Source organism: Ursus maritimus, unplaced genomic scaffold, assembly GCF_017311325.1.
Source record: "Ursus maritimus isolate PB19 unplaced genomic scaffold, ASM1731132v1 scaffold_1, whole genome shotgun sequence".
Taxonomy (NCBI): domain Eukaryota; kingdom Metazoa; phylum Chordata; class Mammalia; order Carnivora; family Ursidae; genus Ursus; species Ursus maritimus.
This window is the reverse complement of record NW_024423343.1, coordinates 34,250,655-34,272,331: the sequence shown is the minus strand read 5'-3', so window position 1 is coordinate 34,272,331 and position 21,677 is coordinate 34,250,655. Positions and strand designations below refer to the sequence as shown.

General features: G+C 38.4%; 1 protein-coding gene and 1 long non-coding RNA gene across 5 annotated transcripts in view; one reads left to right on the top strand and one right to left on the bottom strand.

The window, feature by feature from the left end:
* Positions 1 to 4,353: 4,353 nt before the first annotated feature.
* Positions 4,354 to 21,677, bottom strand: part of KCTD18 (potassium channel tetramerization domain containing 18) — a 41,109-nt gene continuing 23,785 nt past the window's right edge. For all 3 annotated transcript variants that reach the window (XM_040642224.1, XM_040642217.1, XM_040642233.1), the window contains exons 3-7: positions 20,698 to 20,909; positions 18,472 to 18,665; positions 17,092 to 17,186; positions 11,251 to 11,353; positions 4,354 to 5,969 (exon numbers count right to left, since the gene is read on the bottom strand). In XM_040642224.1, coding sequence (XP_040498158.1) covers positions 5,492 to 5,969; positions 11,251 to 11,353; positions 17,092 to 17,186; positions 18,472 to 18,665; positions 20,698 to 20,909 — 1,082 coding nt within the window. In that variant the 3' untranslated portion in view covers positions 4,354 to 5,491. The remainder of the gene's footprint in view (positions 5,970 to 11,250; positions 11,354 to 17,091; positions 17,187 to 18,471; positions 18,666 to 20,697; positions 20,910 to 21,677) is intronic.
* LOC103659728 lies at positions 5,857 to 15,651 on the top strand. 2 transcript variants are annotated; one of them, XR_005837885.1, is made up of 5 exons: positions 5,965 to 6,126; positions 9,462 to 9,845; positions 12,213 to 12,308; positions 15,019 to 15,100; positions 15,367 to 15,651. It is a non-coding gene; the product is annotated as an uncharacterized LOC103659728 (long non-coding RNA). The 2 variants fall into 2 exon arrangements; XR_005837886.1 differs by lacking the exon at positions 9,462 to 9,845 and having other exon boundaries at positions 5,857 to 5,993.

Below are 21,677 nucleotides of genomic sequence, written 5' to 3'. Positions count from 1 at the left end.
TAAGTGGAGGCTAATAGGGTATGTTTTTTAATTGGCAGGCCTGAGACACCCTTCCTTTGGTATCATCCTCTCCTTTAATCCCCAAGGTTCCATTCCTGCCTGTGGTTGATAGTAGGGATGTTTCCTCACATACCCATGGCCCCCAATTCGGAGAAGAATTATTTTGCTCAGGTTAAGTCACCCAACAAAAGCAATGGTTCTCAACTGGGGGTAATCAACTGTGTGCCCACCCCCACCCCCACCCATAGGAGACACTTGGAAAAGTCTGGAGACATTCTGATTATAACTGGGGCCAGGTTCACTGGCCAGGCACTCTGCTCAGCGTCCCATGGTACACAGCACAGTTAACCCACAATAAAGAATTATTCAAACTGTCAATACTGTGGATGTTGAAAAGTCCTCACCTGAACGGTACAAGGGATTTGGAGAAAGGCACATGCTGTCTTGCTCCCCCAGCCACACTGGGTTCTTGACTGGTTCAGCCTAGCTTACCAGTAAAATCCAGACTGTGTGACCTGCAGCTGAAGTCTAAATGTACTACTTCTGAGGTCCTTGGTCTGTTCCTGTCATCTCCATAAAAGTTGAATTTCCACATCTTCCAAACCAAGAAGTTAGGGGATGAGCTCTTGAAAGAGCTGCTATTGAAGCAGAATGTCCAAAGTTTGAAGAAATCTGAGCAGATGGAAGCAATATTTGCCTTTTCCCAACTTTAGCAAATACACAATCCTTTTCTTTCAGTAACATGCTCTCAGCTTAAAACAAGTTTCTCTTCTAAGCTCCAGGCCCCCAGTTCATTCCTGTAGCTGGGCAGAATTTTACTAAGATAATGAAGACGTTAGGGTAAAGGACGGAAATGAGAACTATGAGAAGCAGCAGCATAGAATGAGAAGTTGTTAAATAAACAAGTCGGGCTGAACGCTGACTGTTACTATAAAATTCGATTTGTCTTAGCTACAGCCTACCTCAGGAACCGTCTAGCTAGCAAATATGAAACAACTATGGGCTGTCTGAGGCAACACATGTGAACAAAGAAAAATTAGCTTTTCTGTAACAATGTGTAAGCCATGTGTATCTCATGAGGCTGACAGGACTGTAAGTGAAAATGGCCCTTTTGAGGCTGCGCCACCAACCAGATTCCATGAGTAGGAAATTCTGAAAACAGCTGGAAACCAATTTTTTTTCCTGTTAGCTATTCGTGATTCCTTTTTTGGCTTTTTTGGCTGTACTACATGCTTGAAATCCTGCATCCTAACTGCAGTCCTCAACAAAGAATCACTCATCCACTCATCAGGGAGGAATCAGCAACTTGTTGACAGTTTCCAAGGGAGTTTCCGCATATGAGAAAATGACAGTATTTTCCATTGTTAGAAAGTTCCTAGTTAATTTAGGAATATACATATGTAAAAAATTTGAAAATACTTTCCTTTTGCTATAGTAGAAGTTCTTTCCCTTCATTTTACCAAATTCATACTTTCCTCTTCGTATCCAACCAACCTCCTACCTAATATAGATTAAAACCATCCAAAGGAAATGCAGGTAGAAGGCAGTCCTTTTGAAGGCAGCCTCATATTCATACAAATGTTAGCATCCTCCCCTTTACAGAACGTTTTACTACCACAAGTCTTTGTGCACATTCGAAATGCTGTTTAAATAAAAAATATTCTATGAACAATTTCTTACGTAAAGTCAAATATGCTTGTATGTTAATTCCTTCTTTAAAAATCAAGGAATAGCTGGATAATTATACTATATTTAACCACAGACTGGGAAGTGAGTCAACAATTTTTTCAATGTTAGCACTTGAATAGGATTAAGTCTGTGAATGAAAAAGAAATTGCATCAGCAATTCTAGCAGAAGCAATAAAGCAGGAGGAGAGAAGCCAGACTGCTTTTCCCTTTCTCAGAAGTCAGGCAGTACTGGCATCCACCTCCCCGAGATCTCATGATCTGCGGCTCTGGATTACTTTAAACAACTTGACAAGCCCTATAACTGTTATGGTCATTACCGACTGTAATTTTGGTCATTAGCAATAATCACCCTACTAAGGAACTTCCACTACAACCTCTTTTGTTCTGACGGGATATACTCTGCAAGGTCGGGAATCAGTTTCCACAGTTCCTGAAGATTGCTACCAGACACGTTTTTAAAAATAATTGCGGGGGGAGAGAAGGCCTTTGCCTTAACTGTTCAGAAATTTACTGAAGGGCTACCATTGCACAAAGAGAAGCAACGGAGTCCCCTCCCGAGTAGGAAACAGACATGTAATTCAATACTTTAATACTTTCCTGCTCAAAAACTTTTAATATTAAACAAATTCACATTTTTAGTCTACTTCCTCTACAATTTCCTTTGGTCGGTGATGTTTTGTCGTTCTGTGGATATCAGATTAAGGGCCTAAAACTGGGTTTGAGATGGGGGGCTATCATTTCTGTACAGCCTTTATTTTGTTCAAGCTCATTTTTTTCTTGATCTTGAAAGAACTGGGAAAGACGAGCTTCATTATGTTGTTGTTCTGAAACTAACAAGCAAAATGAACACAATAAAATAGAATATATGAAAATACTTTATAAAACTGTAGTATAAGGCAATAGTGAACTGAAAACTTACTATTTACAAATATGAAATATAAATTGTCAGCCTGAGGCTCTCCATGATATAACTAACCAGTTTTAATCGGAACCAGTTTTAATCAGGGTGATGAGGGAACAGAAGGCAAGTTGAGGACAAAGCAGAAACTGACACCCTGAAAGCCCCCCACCCCACCCCACGGGATGTATGTGACATTCCTCAGGCACTCCTGGCTGCCCTAAAGGACAAAGAAATAGTTAACCTATAGATACCACAATCCTGCAAGACTTAAGTCTCCTTCAGTTTTACAAATGTCTTTAGCAGTTTACAAGAACGAAGCATTTCTATCAATAACCTAGCTTCCGGAAGGGAATGTAGATACAATTAAATGTCCTTATAATCTGCAGGCTCCAGGAAGTTCCAACCATCTTAATGTTAATGCCTTGCTAGAGGGAAAAACAACCTTAACTTGACAATGGCAAGGCCTCGGGTATCTTGTGAATCTTCTTGAACGTATGAAAGTATTTTCTCAACCTCCCTTTTTCCTTACCTCCCCAACCCCATGGTATATAATCAGCCACCCCTCACAACCCCGGTGCAGCAGCTCTTTCTGCCCACGGGTCCTATCCCCGTGCTTTAATAAACCACTAATTTTGCACCAAAGACGCCTCAAGAATTCTTTCTTGGCCATCGGCTCCGGACTCCACCCCACTGAACCTCACGAGTATTTCGTGTCCTCATCAAGGGCAAACCAGTTTTCAACCAGGATTACCTGTAACGGCATCATAGTCAAATATCCTTTTTTGATATGAGCAGTAACTAAATATCCTACACTCACCATTGAAAATGTGTTGTGTCCTCTGACCCAACAACTGCGCAAACCTTCATCCCAAAGTAATGACACTGAACCATTATTTATAAAGCATACTTTCCCTTTTCTTGTTTTTCATCTCCCAGGAAGAACAGTGGGTTATGATGAGTTATTCCTTTGTGTCTGCAGAATCTTGAGAAATGTGTTTTCATGCAAAAGTACCTAATCCCCAGGGAACCACTCCAACTAAAGTAAAGTTCAAGTTACTTGAGCATTCTGAATTTGACTCGGACTCCTGATACCCAAAAGGGGCCACTTGTTCTTTGCCACCTCAGCTGCACCGCAGCCTGGTGGCTATTCCCAAAACTCTCTGCTCATAAAGACTAGATGTGCTCAGTAGACTTCCTTTAAACTGTTAGCAGCAAAGAAGAGCAGGCTGTTCACAGAATCACCCGCGAGTACAGGCACGCCTCGTTTAATTGCACTTTGCTTTATTGTGCTTCATAAATACTGCATTTTTTACAGATTGAAGATTTCGTGGCAACCCTGCATCAAGCAAGTTTATTGGTACCATTGGTGTAAAATATTCTTATGTGAATCAGCAATTCAAAATGTCCTAGATCAAGCAATACTAGTAATGTCTGAAATGGAAGTTCTTAAAATTCACTGTGATCTTTGATTTTCAGAATGCTTGGATTCTTTATAATACTATTTTTCAAGGTGACTACTTTTATATTCTACAGGGAAATGTCATTCATGAACCATCGGTTGAATATTCACTTTCTTCCTAGCCAAATAAAACACCTATGTTAAAAGGCTGCTGGTATCTGGTTAGCTATCCAAAATTGGTTTAATTATTTCATATATTACCTAGACAAGAAAGGAATTTTATGATAGATAAACTACATAAACAAACAACCTCAAAGGGCTCTAAGGCTTAAAAATAAGCACAGTCATGGAAAATGTTACTTTTCATGGAAAATTTTTACTTTATTTTGTAAGAAGTAATGTTTTGAGTATGTTTACTCTACTCTTTCAAAGTAATGCAAGTACAATGATAAGCACTGAATGAAAAGTACCCTGCTTTATGAACTTAACGTTTAATACACTGAAGGCATACTGCTTACTGAAGGTAGAAATATGGGATCCAATTATAAAACTTAACATGTAAGAGTAAACACATACAACTGAAGAGTTGTGAAAAAATAGAGGATTAATCAAAATATTCTGTTTAAAAATATTAAGTTCAAGTTAAGTGGGAATTTTATGCATAAAAATCATATTGTATAGTCAGAATGACTCCTCAGTGGTCATTCCTGAGAAACAAGTAGTAACTTTAGTTAAAAGTTAACCTTTAACTTCTTTTTCAAAGTACTTTCAGAACTTCACTATCCAAATTAAAATATTATAACAATTCATTCCGAAGACATGTTATATAGTTCTCATCCAAGACATCTTCTTGTGATGTATAAATAAATCTGCTAGCAAAAGAGTAAGAAAAAAACAATCTAGGAAAAGAAAATAGTTCAATTGAGTCAAAGTATGATCTTAAATTACTTTTTTTTCCTCCTCCTCATTTCTTTTCACGAAGACCTCTGAGACAGAAAGAAACCTGCAGGGAGTTCACCTGGGTCTGCATTTTCTCTCAAATCTCTTGGCTGTGACACAGCACAGGGAAGCACTAATGTCACCCTATTTCACCGGACGGGAATATGGAACCCCATTCAGCCCTGGGCAGCAATGAGTAACATTACAAGAGTGCCTAGTCTATAATTATTCAGCAACAAGGTGGACTTCTCTAGTGATGATTTTACTGTATGTTTTGTTGCCTTCACACCAATGAACCATCAAAAAAAAAAAAAAAATTAAAAACCTGAAATTCAAACTGTCAGTAGACAACCATTTCAAAATTGGGAAAAGTAAAGATAGGCCCAACCACTTAAAGTCTCCCTCTTCCATTCCCACGTGACACAATTCATTTTTCCCGTAATGATCCTAAAGAGAAACCCAAGTTCCCAACCCTACTGCACCAAGGAACAGCGCCACTGGTGTGCCGCGCACGGGTCGGGCGCTGCGGGAGGCGAGCGGGAGGTCCGGCGCCCACGCTTCCGTCAATCAGCCTGGCCCCGCCCGTTTTCAGTCCGCGCGTGCGCGCCGGGGGCTTCCGGGGCCGGCACCGGGGGCCCCGCGGGCCTGGCTCCGGCGCCGGCAGGCGGGCACGGCCCGGCGGCGCACAGGGGAGTCCGCTTCAGTTTTATGACTCGGGGCGGGGTGGCCTTCTTGTCGGAGAGCAGGACCTTGGCGGGAGGTGGGTGCGCGGCTCCGTTTTCAGCGCTCCCGGCCCCACGAGGAGCCTGGGGCTGCCCCGGCAGCGCAGTGCCCGCCGGGGACGGAGCCTTGGGCGGCGCAGAGCGCAGCGCTGCCTTTCCGCCCGCAGACTGCAGGGTGCCGGCCGGGGACACCCTGACCGACGCCGAGTTCTTGACTTTAATTTGGGTGCTGGTGGAAGGGCCCAGGAATCTGACCGGCTTGGGACCAGTCTTACAGTTCACACCTTCGTCTTCCTCTTCGTTGAACGCCATCAGTCGCCTGTGAATACAGAAGCATGTCACGGTCAGCATTTACAGGTTGGGTGACCCATGAAAACGTCTCCAAAGTTGTATCTTCAGGGGCAAATCGTTTTCATCAAGAATTTGAGTCAGGAGATTCAGAGGGATCATCTTACCTCAGCTCCTCTCCCACCAAGGTCAATAAGTAAATCACCAAGTTTACATAAGGTTGCTTCTGCTTGAATACAAACTCTTAAAATCACCATAATGTTAAAAAATAAAATAAGATCACCATAATGTTAATATGAACGACAAATTAAAATTGGGTATGTTACACTAGAATTATACATCACTTGGTTCCTAAGAGTCCTCACGTGATCCAGAGGATAACCAGGATGATCCCAAGTTGTTCTGTTTTCCCAGAACAACAGTTTTTTAAGAGTTACTGAGTAAATTTACTGTTTCAGCCCAATAAACTCTTTGAGAAATGCTATTGCATATTGCACTCTCCTCCTCAAACTTTATACTCTGTATTAACAAAGGTTCTGAGGTTTAAAGTAAAGACACCTGTTTAACTTTGCTGGATCCATATTTCCCAATAATTCTGTAACGCTACATTTGGCACCCAGTAAAATTAGCATTCTGCCAAACGCATTTTAGGAGCTGCTAGAATGGTCAAGCCCAAGGTATAGTTGGATGCTTTTTGAATTTGAGAGGTACTGGACAAACCCTCAAAGATTCTTGAATTAAGTTTGCCATTCATTATAAAAAGTCTAAAGGCAAAGCAGTGTTTTAATTTTTAAAACATTCTATTTAAACAAACAAAAAACCCACCCTAGTTTACCCATTTCTTCCCTCCCCCACCCTATCCCTGCCTCTGGCAAACACCAATCAGTTCTTTGTATTCATCAGCTGGGATTTTTTTTTTTTTTTTTTTTTTTTGGCTCCCTGTGTTAGATCACATGGTATTTGTCTGTCTTTGACTTATTTCACTTAATGCCCTCAAGGTTCATCCATGTTGTCACAAATGGCAAGATTGCATTCTTTTTTATGGCTGAATAATATTCCATTGTATATGTGTGTGTGTGTGTGTGTGTGTATACACATATATATATACCACATCTTCTTTATCCATTCACCCATCAATTGACACTTGAGTTTTTCCATATTGTAAATAATATTGCAATGACCATCGGGGTGCATATATCTTTTCAAGTTACTCTGCATTTTCTTTGGATAAATACCCGGAAGTGAAATTGCTGGATCATATGGTAGTTCTACCTTTAATTTTTTGAAGAACCTCCATGCTGTTTTCCATAGTGGCTGCACCAGTTTACATTCCCACCATAAGTGCACCCTCTCCACATCCTTGCCAACATTTGTTATGTCCTGTCTTTTTGATAATAGCCATCCTAACAGATCTGAGGTGATAGCTCATTGTGGTTTTGATTTGCATTTCCCTAATGATTACTGACGTTGAGCATCTTTTCATGTACCTGTTGGCCATCTGTATGTCTTCTTCGGAAAAATGTCTATTCAGATATTTCTGCTCATTTTTTAATCATTTTTTGGTATGAGTTCCTTATATATTTCAGATATTAGTTCCTTATCAGATACATGATTTGCAAATATTTTCTCCCATTCAGCAGATAGTCTTTTCATTTTGATGGTTTCCTTTGCTGTGCAGAAGTTTTTAGTTTGATATAGGTGCACTTGTTTATTTTTGCCTTTGTTGCTTTTGCTTTTGGTGTCAGATACAAAAAAAACATTGCTAAGGCCTATGTCAAGGAACTTACACCTCTGTTTTCTTCCAGCTTTATGACTTCAGATCTTATTTTCAAGTCTTTAATCCACTTTGAATTAATTTTTGTGTATGGTGCAAGATAGGGATCCAGGGATCCAGTTTTTCTTTTGCATGTGGATATCCAGTTTTCCCAACACCATGTATTAAAGAGACCGTCCTTTCCCCATTATATATTTTTGGCTCCTTTTATTGTAAACTAGATGATTATATGTATGGGTTTATTTCTGGGCTTTCTGTTCTGTTCCTCTGATCTATGTGTCTGGTTTTATGCCAATACCATACTGTTTTAGTTATTATAGTTTTGTAATATACAATAGTCTGCCCTTATCCACAGTTTCACTTTATGCAGTTTAAATTACCCACGGTCAACAATGGTCTGAAAGCAGATGATCCTCCTTCTGACTGTCCTCAGAATGTCAGTAGTAGCCTAACGCTATGTCACAATGTCATTCATGCTATGACTTTTAGCCTAACGCTATGTCTATGTCATTCACTTCACTTCATCTCATGATATAGGCATTTTATCGTCTCACATCATCACAAGAAGGGTGAGTATAGTACAATAAGATATTTTAAGAGAGAGACCACATTCAGTTAAACTTTATTACAGTATATTGTTATAATTATTCTATTTTATTAGTTACTGCTATTACTCTCTTACTATGCCTAATTAATAAACTAAACTTTGTCACGGTATGTATGTATAGGAAAAAACATAGTACATACACAGTTCAATACTATCCATGGTTTTAGGCATCCACTGGGGGTCTTGGAACATATCTCCTGTGGATAACGGGGGGACTCTGCTAGTTTGAAATCAGGGACCATGAGGTTTCCAGCTTTGTCAAATCTTCTTTCTCAGGATTGCTTTGGCTATTCAGGATCTTTTATGGTTCCATACAAATGTGAGGATCGTTTGTTCTAGTTCCATAAAAAAATGCCATTGGAATTTTGATAGGGATTGCACTGAATCTGTAGATTGCTTTGGTAGCTTGGTGGATTGCTTTTTATGATATTCTTCCAATCCAGGAGGACAGAATATCTTTCCATTTATTTATGTTTTCTTCAATTTCGTTCACGTCTTATTGTTTTCAATATACAGGTCTTTCACCTCCTTGGTTAAATTTATTCCTAGATATTTTATTCTTTTTGGTACAATTGCAAATGGGATTTTCTTAATTTATCTTTCTGATCATCATTAGTGTACAAAAACAAACATTTTCAGTTATTAATTTTGTATCCTGAAATTTACTGAATTTGTTAGCTCTAACAGTTTTGATGGAGTTTTAAGGTTTTCTATGTGTAATATCATGCCAACTGCAAATAGTGCCAGTTTTACTTCTTCCTTTCTAATTTGGATGCCCTTTATTTCTTTTTCTTGCCTAAATGCTCTGGCTAGGACTTCCAGTACTATGTTGAATAAAAGTGGTGAGAGTGGGCATCCTTGTCTTGTTCCTGACCTTAAAGGAAAACCTATCAGCTTTTCAAATTGAGTATGTTGCTAGCTGTGGACTTGTCATATATGGACTTTATTATGTTGAAGTGTAGTCCCTCTATTCCCACTTTGTTGAGAATTTTTGTCATAAACTGTTGTTGAATTTTGTCAGATGCTTTTTCTGTATCTATTGAGATAATCGTATGATTTTTTATATATCAAAACCGTATGATAGATTTCTTTCAGTTCATGATGGTGATGTAGGAAAATCTTGAATTTACCTCCTCCTACAGATACACTGAGTCTACATCTACATGTGGAACAATTTCCTCTTAAAAAATAAAATCCTAAAGAACAGCTGAGTGACAACTACACATCATTAGAAGAAAGGAAATAAAGATTAGAGCAGAAGTAAATGAAGTAGAGACTCTAAAGACAATAGAAAAGATCAATGAAACTAAGAGCTGGTTCTTTAAAAAGATAAACAAAATTGACCAATCTTTAGCTGGACTCACCAAGAAAAAAGCGAAAGGACTCATAAATAAAATCAGAAATGAAGAGATGTTACAACTGATACCATGAAGATACAAAGGAGTATAAGAGCTTACTACAAATAATTACACACCAACAAATTGGACAGCCTAGAAGAGATGGATAAATTCCTAAGGGATTAAGAGGTACCGACTTCTAGTTATAAAATAAATAAGTCATGGGAATGAAAAGTACAGCATAGGGAATATAGTCAATAATATTATATAACATTGTATGGTGACAGATGGTAACTACACTTAGCATGGTGAGCAATGCATAATGTATAGAATTGTTGATTCACTATGTTGTACCCCTGAAACTAATATAACATTGTATGTCAACTATACTTCAGTGTTTTTTTAAAAAAGGAAATAAATTTAAAAATAACTTCTTAAAAATTCCTAGAAACATACAACCTACCAAGACTGACTAATGATGAAATTCACAATCTGAACAGACCGATTACTAATAAGGAGATTGAATCAGTAATCAAAAAGCTCCCAGGGCACCTGGCTGGCTCAGTCAGTGGAGCATGGGACTCCTGATCTTGGCGTCATGAGTTCAAGACCCATGTAGGGCCTAGAGCTTACTTTAAACAAAACAAAAACAACCTCCCAACAAACAAAAGTCCAGGACCAGATGGTTTTACTGGTAAATTCTACCAAACATTTGAAGGAGATTTAATACCAATCCTTCTCAAACTTTTCCAAACAACAGAAGATGAGGGAGCTCTTCCAAATTCTTTTTATGAGGCCAGGATAACCCTGATACCAAAACCAGACAAGAATACCACAAGAAAAGAAAATTACAGGCCAACATCCCTGGTGAATATAAATGCAATAATACTCAACAAAATATTAGCAGACCATTTTCAACAATACATTAAAGGATCATACACCATGATCAAGGAGGATTTATTCCAGGGATGCAAGGATGGTTCCACATCTGTAAGCCAGTCAATGTGATATACCACATTAACAAAATGAAGGAAAAGTCACAGAGAATATTATTTGAAATGACCTTAAAACTGTCAAACAACCACTGTTGAAACCCTGCCTGCTCCTTCTACTGCTTGCATCAGTTTCACTTCACGAAGATCATCTCCTGAACAGGAAGTGTAACTGTAATCCCCCAAGTCTTCTCCCTCTCATCAGCACTGATGTGTTTTCAGAGGCAAAAAAATATATCATCATGAACTTTGATCCTGGAAATAGGATCATAATGGCATGGTGATCTGAACACTGACATGTAGTAGAGAATGCAAATATAATATATTCAACCCTAAAACTACTGAACATAACTAAATTTTCTCAAGTGAATCAAATGAGTCTTTGGGACCTTGCAGCTGCTTCTAACTCATCATTATTATCTTATCCATGAATCAAAAATAATGCTTAATAAACCAGAGGAATGACAACACAGAGGAGAATCTCCATAAAACCATTCCTGCTTGTTTTTTCTGTCCACATCTTCCACTAGACCCCAATAAAGGCAGTAAAATACATGTCACATTAAAAAAAACAAAAAACAATATCAACAGAGCCAGATAACCTCTTTCGAATTGGGGCCATGTGACGGAGGCTTCCAAGTAAGGGCCGCTCTTCCAGAGTCCAACATTCTATCAGCTCATGAGGCACCCGCCAGTAGCTAACACCTGGAAGATAAAAAGGCATTATGAAGAGAGCCACTGTCCACTACAAAAGGTTCAGCAGCACTGTTTTGTGTAAGACTAGGCAGAAGGAGTTTGAAATTCATGCCGTGCATCTGAAGAAGGTAGGTGTACACAGGAAGTGTTCCCGAGAAGAGCCAAGGCAATGGTGGCCCAGCTCATAACCCAGGTCTAGCAATTGCTGGCTACCAGACCCAGCTCCACCCCTGATCATCAGCAGGTCTTCATATGGGTCCTGGGCAGATGAGCTGTTAAAGGCACAAGCTCTGGAGCCAAGCCTGCCTGAGTCTGAATGCCACGTCTATCACTCATTGATCATGCGATATTGGGAAAGTTACTTAACTTTTCTGTGCCTAAATTTTCTCATCTGTGAAATGATGATAATGGTACATACTTCATAGGCTGGTTGTGATGATTAAATGAGTAAATAAATGCAACATGCTTAGTATGGCCTGGCACTTGAACACTAAAGAGACATTAGGTGCCTTTATTTTATAAATCATAGTGTTGACAGTCATGTAAGGATTGGACAGTGAGGGTTCTAACTCCCGCCCTATCTACCTCATTGGGTGGCAGTAATCTTCAAATCAGGTATATTTTGTGAACCACTCTGTAAGAGGCAACCACTGCATAAAGATGAGCTATCACTACCCTATAAGCACCTTTTCAAGCAAAATAATCTTGAGTTAATGGTTTAGGCCAAGGTTGTGGTCAAACGCATTTTAATTTTTAAATCTAGTTAAGTTTCTGAATGAAAGTTGGAAATGTATTTTTATGCACCTCAAAAACATTATGCTGAGTGAAAAAAGACAAAAGGTCATGTATTGTACGATTTCAATTACAGGAAATATCCAGAACAGGCAAATGCATTGAGACAGAAAACAGATTGGTGGTTGCCAGAGGCTGAAAACAGAAGAGACCCGCGAGTAACTGCTTACAGGTACTGGCTTTCCTTTTGGGGTGAGGAAAATGTTTTGCAACTAGATAGAGATGGTGGTTATACAACATTGTTAACAGTAAATGCCACTGAAGTGTATACTTTGATTTTATGTTACATGAATTTCACCTCAATTTTTTAAAAAAGAATCACAAAAAATTATATATAGATGCATTTTAAAAGGCTTAAGAAATGATGCTGAATAAAAATTGACTGACATTTTTAAAAAGTAACTTTGAAGTCCCAGGAATGGATATGGTGTCTTGTTTTTTTGTTTGTTTGTTTTTTTAAAGATCCGTTTATGAGAGAGGGAGAGAGAGCATGAGCAGGAGGGGCAGAGGGAGAGGGCAGAAAGAGAATCTCAAGCAGACTCCATGCCAAGTGCAGAGCCCAACACGGGGCTCAATCCCACAACCCCAACCTCAGCCAAAAACCAAGAGTCCAATGCTCAACTGACTGTACCACCCAGGTACCCCTGGTGTCTTGTCTTTTAATCATTAAAGACTTAGTAATAAATATTAACTTAGCAAGTTGGGCATATAAATTATTATATATAATAAATATATCCAATACTCACAGAAGCCTATGGACCTCATTTTAAGACAGTAATTTCCTGGAACTGCTTGATCATGCTCCCAAACCTACTTATACTATAAAAACATTCCCAAATCTCATCCATTAAGACTTTTTTTTAAGTCAGGTTTATTGAGATATAATTTACATAAAATAAAATTCACCCTTTTAAAGTACTCAGTTCAATGAGTTTTGACTATTGTACACAGTCATGTAATCATAGCCACAGTCAAGACATAGAACATTTTTATCACCCCAAAAGTTCCCTTGTACCCCTTTGCAGTCAGTGCCTTCCCCTCCATTCCCTAGTTTTGCCTTTTTGGGGGTGGCATATAAATGGAATCATACAGTACTCAGTCTTTTGTGTACGGCTTCTTTAGCATGATACACACATTAATGATCATTTCTTTTTATTGCTGAGTAGTATTCCATTAAATGGATACACCACAATTTATTTTAAAAACTTTTTTTTTTCTGCCTATAAAGTAATTCACTTTCATTGTACAAAATTTGCATAATATAGAAAAGTATATACAAAAAAATCAAGATCATTTCTAATCCTAAAACTAGGAATTATGGTTCATTACACTCTGATGAATCTGATTCCAGTCTTTTTCCTTATTCATATGGTAGGCACATAACACTTTATATTTAATTTTGTTTCCTGCTTTTGATCTTTCATGACAGCTTATTTTATCGTGGGCATTCATCTATGTAAAAAATTATTCAAAATAATTTTAATAGCTATTGCTCAACTATATCCCATAGATGTACCAATATGTATTCAGTCCTCTATTACAGTCATTTATATTTTTTTTATTTTTTCTGTTATGAATAATGCTTAATTGAACACTCTGTTCATAAGCCTTTGTCTGATTTAATTATAACCTTAGGGTAGATACCTAGAAGTAGAACTGTCGGGTCAAAGAATATGAACAATTTTGATGTTATTGATATGTAATGATAAATTATTTCCCAATAAAGTAATATTAATTTGTACTCCTGCCAAGAATTCATGAGAGATATTTACTAATCTTGTATAAAAAATAATTCTTATTTAATATGTATTTCATTGATAAATAATGAGTTTGAACCTCTTGGTTTATCTCCTTTCCTGGAAATTTTGTGGTCATGAACCTTGCACATTTATTTACAATAGGGGTTGAACTGATTTTCTAATCAACTTAAATAAATCCTCTCTATTTTAAGGATATTCTTTGTCCAGGTAATGTAACATTTTTATCTAGGTTTTTTTTTTTTTTTAAAGATTTTATTTATTTATTTGACACAGAGAGAGACAGCCAGCGAGAGAGGGAACACAAGCAGGGGGAGTGGGAGAGGAAGAAGCAGGCTCCCAGCGGAGGAGCCTGATGTGGGGCTCGATCCCAGAACGCTGGGATCACGCCCTGAGCCGAAGGCAGATGCTTAACAACTGAGCCACCCAGGTGCCCCTATCTAGGTTTTTATTAGCCTTTTACTTTTATTTAGACTTTGTTGTTTTAAAGTTAATATATTAAATATTATGTAATCAAATTTATTCATCTTTGTCTTTATGATTTATTTTCCTATTAAGAAATCACTTATTTGCTTAAGTTTCATTATAGTTTATTCTAGCTTCATTTTTCATCCATTAAATTCACCTGGGGTTATTTTGATAAATGACATGAGGCTAAAGTTCTGTTTTCTCCCAAATATATTTCTCAATTACTTATTAAATCATCTATCTTTTTACATTGATATTTAATACTCCTTATCACATAGTATTTTTATTCTTGTAACTTCATCGGGATTTACTTCTGATCTCTGAATCTATTCTTGTACCAGAAACATAATGGTTCTTATTATTACAAATCCCTATATAGTATTTTTACTATCGCACAGTTAAGACTCATTCCTCTAATGACTTCTACTTCCCAAAATGTTCCTATTTTATTGGCTTATACTTTCAAAGAATTTTAAAATCATTTCCTCAATATTCCCAAAGAGTTCTAATGATATTTTGATAGGAATTGTGTCAAACCTATAACTTAATCTGAGAAGAACTGACATCTTTGTAATGAATATTATAAAATCTATCTGAATAGATTTCCCTTTCAAGAAAATGGTATGTCTCACCGTAATCTGTCTTCCTTTTTTATAGATGGATGGATGAATTGATGGAGGGATAAATATATTTTAGCAGTTTTCTTCACAAAAGACATCACCAAAGTATTTCTTGATAGGTCAGTCCTACTTATTTTGTTGTTTATTGCTATTGTGAATGGGGTTTTCCCCTATAATTTCTAACTAATCTATAGTAAGTAAGCTGGTCTTTGTTTACTTATATTCTGTCCAGCTAGTTTGGTTTACTAAACTCATCATTTAAAATACCTTTAGTTGATTCCTTTGGGTTTTCTAAAAAGACATACTGTCCCCAAATAGTAACTGTCTTCTTCCTTCCAATAATTCTTTCTCTTACTTCTGTTTCCTCTCTGATGGCTTTCCACAGGCCTTCCAGAAGGGTGTTAAATACCAATGATACTTCATTACATGCTCTCGAAAAAGTTAAAATCAGTCTTACGCTCTGTAAGTCAGTGATGCCAGCTCTCCCCTTCAGCTTCCTGAGTCAGTGGAGAAAGAAGCCCAGCCAGGACCCTCCCGGAGCCTCCTGGGCAGTCTGCCAGTCCAGAGGCACAACAGGAGACACACAACACCAGGGGGTTTGTTCCTCAACTTAAGCCTGAGCGTCTCAAAGTCAATTAAATCTAAAATAAAAACCTTAAAGAGAACAGCACTTTTTTCTGCTTGAGGGGTATGATTTAGAAAAAATTAAAAAAAAAGGAGGAAAAGTGAGGGGGACAAAGTCAGGAAAAGGAAGAAGGGTTGGTAGTAGCACCCCGCCTGAAGGAGAAACAGGTGATGGGAGAGTTTTTAAAAGCCTCCTCCTCTCCTTTTATTCAATCTTATGTGACTTGCAATGTCTGTCTCTACCAGCTTTCAAGATCATTTCAGGACCAATTAGATGTGTCTTATTTATCTGTGGACCCAACTTTAGGACTTCTTATAGGGTTTGCACCTAAGAGGTGCAAACAGCATCCAGAATTGTTTTAAGACTAAGAGGTACTGAATATAAACTACTTATCATACTGGATACTAAACAGCATTATTATTATTATCAAATGATATGAACAGTTGGTAAAAATGGTCAAATTCCAAAGTGTGCATTTAAAGATGATTGTTTCCTAAGCATTCTTCAGACATCTTCTGTGGCATTATTTTTTTTTTTAAAGATTTTATTTATTTATTCGACAGAGATAGAGACAGCCAGCGAGAGAGGGAACACAAGCAGGGGGAGTGGGAGAGGAAGAAGCAGGCTCCCAGCAGAGGAGCCTGATGTGGGGCTCGATCCCATAACGCCGGGATCACGTCCTGAGCCGAAGGCAGACGCTTAACCGCTGTGCCACCCAGGCGCCCCCTTCTGTGGCATTATTTTCATTTTCTCTTTTTTTAATTTGCCCCCCTTTTTTTTTTTTAAGATTTTACTTTTAAGTAATCTCTACACCTAACACGGGGCTCAAACTCACAACCCTGAGATCAGGAGTTGCACACTCCGTCGTCGGAGCCAGCCAGACGCCCCTCCTTTTTTCTGTTGATGGTACACTGTATGCTTAATTTAAAGGTATACTTCCTAGGAACAATACTAGGTACATAGTAGGTGCTAAATAAACTGCTGTTTAATTGAACTATATAAGCATAACTAACAGATGCTGAAATTATAAACTGTTTTTTAGGTTACTGAATTATAAACTATTAGTAATATCTAGCAACTCAGAGTAAAGATTTTTTTTTAAAGATTTATTTATTTATTTTAGAGAGAGAGAGAGAAGAGAGCAGGGGGAAGGGGAAGAGGGAAAGGGAAAGAGTGTCCCAAGCAGACTCTGTACTAAGCATGGAGCCCGATGAGGGGCTTGACCTCATGACCCTGAGATCGGGACCTGAGCTGAAACCAAGAGTCGGACGCTTAACCGACTGAACCACCCAGGCGCCCCAAGAGGTCTAAAAATTTTTAAGTATCAATCAATGATACTATGAGGTGACAAATACACAAAGAAATACTTGACCTATACATAGAAGTACTTTCTCAAAAAAAAAAAGAAATGCAGCATTTGAGCTTACTTTGTTTTATTAAGGAAAAGTCTACCTTCTGCCATGAAATAAAAGAACTGTACTATACCTTTTCCTTCCCAGGCATCAAAGGCATCCATCATTTTCTTCAGTTCAGCTACTGAGTAATAGCTCCAAATGTACTGAACATTATTTCCCGCCTCTCTAGAAATATTGCAAAAGGTGATGAAAACATACTACCTAAGTATGAATGTGTGTGTATATGCGCACACACACACACACACAAACACACACACACAACTAATAGATACTCACCAAGTACTTGTTAATTAAGGGGGAAAATATGTTGGTATTGAATAGTTGCTCTTCTGTGACCCTTCCTCAAGCATATAGATAATATATATTATATGTTATGAGTATAATATACTATACTCATGCTAACCTACATTTGATCTCCTTTTACCGTGGCAAAGTACTTGTTAATTCCACAATATGGACTGTGCAGACAAATCAACAAATTTTTAAAAATAAGTTTTCTAAAAAAATTACTTAAGCTCAGGAAAATTTTAAAAGATTCTTTTTTTTTTTTTAAGAGAGATAGAGACAGCCAGCGAGAGAGGGAACACAAGCAGGGGGAGTGGGAGAGGAAGAAGCAGGCTCCTAGGAGAGGAGCCTGATGTGGGGCTCGATCCCATAACGCCGGGATCACGCCCTGAGCCGAAGGCAGACGCTTAACGACTGCGCCACCCAGGTGCCCAAAAGATTCACCTTTGACTAAAACCTTCCTAGCATTATGCCAGGCACTCATATATCTTATATAAACATCCTGTAAAGAATTCAGAAAACGACGTATTTCATCACCTAATAAGCAAATTCATGTGGTCATTCATTAGTCACTAATATGTGACCCAATCCAACCACCCAGAGAATTAAAAAACAAAACAAAACAGGACTGCTAACTGAATTGACCAATGTGAAGTAAATTTACAGAAAAAATATTAAGAGAATAACCCTTAAGAATTTGACATGTTCGAGTCATAGAATTTTAAGGCTGGGAGGAACCAGGGAAGTCCTTCATCGTTTCTCAGAACAGGACACTGAGGCACAGGCCAGTCCTGAGCCACTTGGCGGGCCTGCTGACTTCCAAGTCAGCAGTGAGTGCTCCTGCTCCTGGACGATGGTCCAGGGGAGACAGCCAGGCAGGTGGCTTTGCTTTTCCTTCTTTCCTTTTTTTCTAAAGCCTCTCAGGGGATTCTGATGCCCACTCCCAGTTGAGAGGCAAAATGCTCGACCACTGCGGACGTCCTATAACTTACATACATGTCATGAAGCAGGCCTGTCTTGACAGCTGTGAGGGCTCGCGCTGTGTGTTGCCCCGGTGTTAATGATCCTTTCTGTTCTCGAATCAACCACATACTCCATTCAGTAACACCTCTTACAAGAACCGAGACTTTATTTTGTTCCTTTTCATATTTAAATATGGACATACCTTTTAAAAATGCTTTTACTGTGAATTCTTCCTCCCAGCTGCTTATCAATAGCATCTGTTCCATCAGTTTTTGTGGAATATACACCAATAATTCTGCTCTCACAGCTTGCACCAGATGTGTTAAGATAGTGGAGAACCCAGACTGTTGGCTTATTGCAAACTAAACCATATGAATCACAGAAGTCTGTTAGAGCCTGGAGCAAAAAAATATAAAAAATTTGAATTTAATTCTGGAGTAAAGTAAGAATGAATTTGCTCTATTACTTTCATGTAAAGCTGCAATTTCAGTTGGTCATAAGGGAAATAAAAAGATTATAAATTTCGGCCTAGTCTTTATGCCTTGAAAAACCAAACATGCTTTTGTTGAATTTAGGGTGGGGGTGGGGCAAATCACAAAAAGCACCACCCACAAACCCAACACCTTTTCCTCTACAGAATCCTTTCCACATGGAAATTGTATTTCCCTTTCTCCTCCATTAACCTCACTACCAACATTATTTTTAATTTTAAAATCTTCATATGACTAAAAGACCTTTTTCTTTTCCCTTTATTTTCCCCCCAATTTCCCATTTGACTCAATCTTCCTTTCACCTTCTACTGACTAAGCCTCATGGCTGATGTTTATTTTTAACTCCAAGTCCAATCGTGAACCAGATAAACTTGTTCTTTTCCACTGAAAGACATGAATATATGAACTCAATGCAAACTGTAAGAACTCTTTTAGCATTTATCTACCTATTCACTGATTCATTTGCATATTAAGAAGCTACTAATGTGGTGAGCAGTACCTAAGGTCCTGGACACAGCGTCCCAACCCTCCTTGAGTTATAGGTAACGTAAAAGACGGACAGTCGATAAGCCATCAGCACACAGTGTAAGTGCTACCAGGTGAGCCGATGAAGTGCTAGGGACACAGAGCAATAGGGCTTCACCCACTGGAGTGGCAGGGACCTTCCCTGGGAGAAAAAGCAGTGTTCCTGTGAGCTCCCCGAGGACCAGCACTTTTGTCTGCTTTGTCTAGTATCCCAAGTGCCTGGAATAGTGCCTGACACAAAGGAGGAGATGCTTAATATTTAACTGACTCAAATGAATGAAAATAGGAGCCTAATATGTCTTACATTTTCATTTACTATTGCTATCTGTGTGTTGTATTTCTTTGTGTCCCACAGAGTCCCTAGAGCAGTGCTCTCTACACCTACGACATTTGAGATAAATATGTGTTGGCTGACATAGTGAATGCGCACATGCTGTGTCCTTTTTGCATATAAAACAGAAATAAAAGACCATAGAGTTGAGACTTCAGAAGAGGAATCTTAACCCACCCCAACTTTTCAGTCAGGTGTTTTAGCCCCATTCTGCAGACGTGGCAAACAGCACCAAATAACTGTCTGACGACTCATTTCTAAATAACTTCCCTTGGCAGAACCCACACAACCGTGCAAATTCCTGAAGGGGATCTGGAACCGAATCAACTTTCTCTTCATGCTACACTCCTAATAACCATACCGTCGGCTTGCTCTCCTAAGGCGATGTCTAAACCAAATCAATTCAGATCAGTTTTCACTATTATTAATTATCTAGGAAAAATATTTTCTTTTTAGATCCCCAAAGGTGCTAAAAGCAAATATAATAATTACCAATAAGACAAAAACAGGTAATGAAGCTTTTCAAGTCATGTAAAGTTCTTTAAAATGTGATTTAAAGGAGAAGCATCTTTAAAAAGAGATTTACTGATCTCAAAGTAAATTACTCAAACTGATGTTTTAACTTAGTAATAAACTGCTACACTCACTAAATCAGGCAGGAGATTTTATACAATCTTTTACTTATCATGACCATTCTTTTAAAGTCATTTCAGTAAATAAAATAATACCACTATACCCTTATATATTACAGTATTGCTGTTAATTTACGAAGAACCTAAAGAACAGAATATTTCTATTAAAAAAGCCATCAAAAGATATTAAATCTTCAATGAGAAACAAACACTCCATAAACCTTTGAGTGGCACTGTAATACACTTTCCTAGAACATAGGATTTTGGCCTTAAAATAATTAGTAGTAATTAAGAAAAGTGTCTTCAAAAGTTAGAAAAAGTAAAACTTTCCCACGTTTGGTTTATGTGGCAACACAGGCTATGCAAAATAACACACATTGCTTTGTGTATAAAAAGTGAATATATATGTATACATATATATTTTTTAAAACTTAAGAAAATGCCAAGACCTTTTTAAGTTCTATATTTGACCTTAAAGAATATGTCTCCATTTCATTGGCCAAGTGGTCAGACAAGCTGTACGGATAAGGGATGCCAAAGTAATCCGCCTCTTCCTGCAGAGCAATGCGGGTTCGCTCATCTGTGGGGATGTGAACTTCTCCATGAAGATAATCCAAAAGGTATTTAAATAGATGTCCATCACGGTCAATAACACAAGCCCCTAGAAAACATTCAGTTCAAACATGATTGCATAAATACGTATGACCGTGATAAAATTTCAACATGTCAAACTAAAATCAGACTGAAGACCTCTACAATTAGAAATGTTTCTTTCTCACAAGAAAGTTAATAGCTACTGTTCAAATGGGTTTAGTCAAATTTGGTGATCCTCTGTTTTCTCACCTACCATACAGGAAAATGTATTCCGAGCTCCATTTGGGGATTTTAGATGCAATGACCATATTCCCTCTATGGCCCTTCAAAAGCCACAGAGACCCCAGACTACTCCTGAAATGTAGGCCTACCCTTCAGCGCTGCCCAGCCAGGAAAGACGTATGGAGCTCCTCCGTAATGACGATATCCCCGTTAATGTGTCATGTTTGGCTGTAAGTCGACTGGTAGTGTTACTAACATATAAACCCTGGGCTCCCAATGCTGTGCTGGTACTTTACGACAAAAGGCTTTCTTAGACAATTTAGCAGAGTTGGTGTGAGGTTACTCAATAATTCCTTTTCTCCCTTGAGTAGCTTAGAGTAGAAGGAATTAAGAAGCTAAAATTTGGGGACAGGAAAAAACGCAATCCTTGCTTACCATCTTTTCACCAACAACCTTCCTGCCCACATGGCCATCATGCCTCAGGCAGCAGCCATTGGTGTTTTCCATTCATTCAACTCCCCTTCAGCTGGCAAAGCACTCTCTCAAGACCCAGGGTTACTAACAGCCCCTCATGCTCAAGACTTCTCACTCCCTCTCTTCTGACACAGAAGCG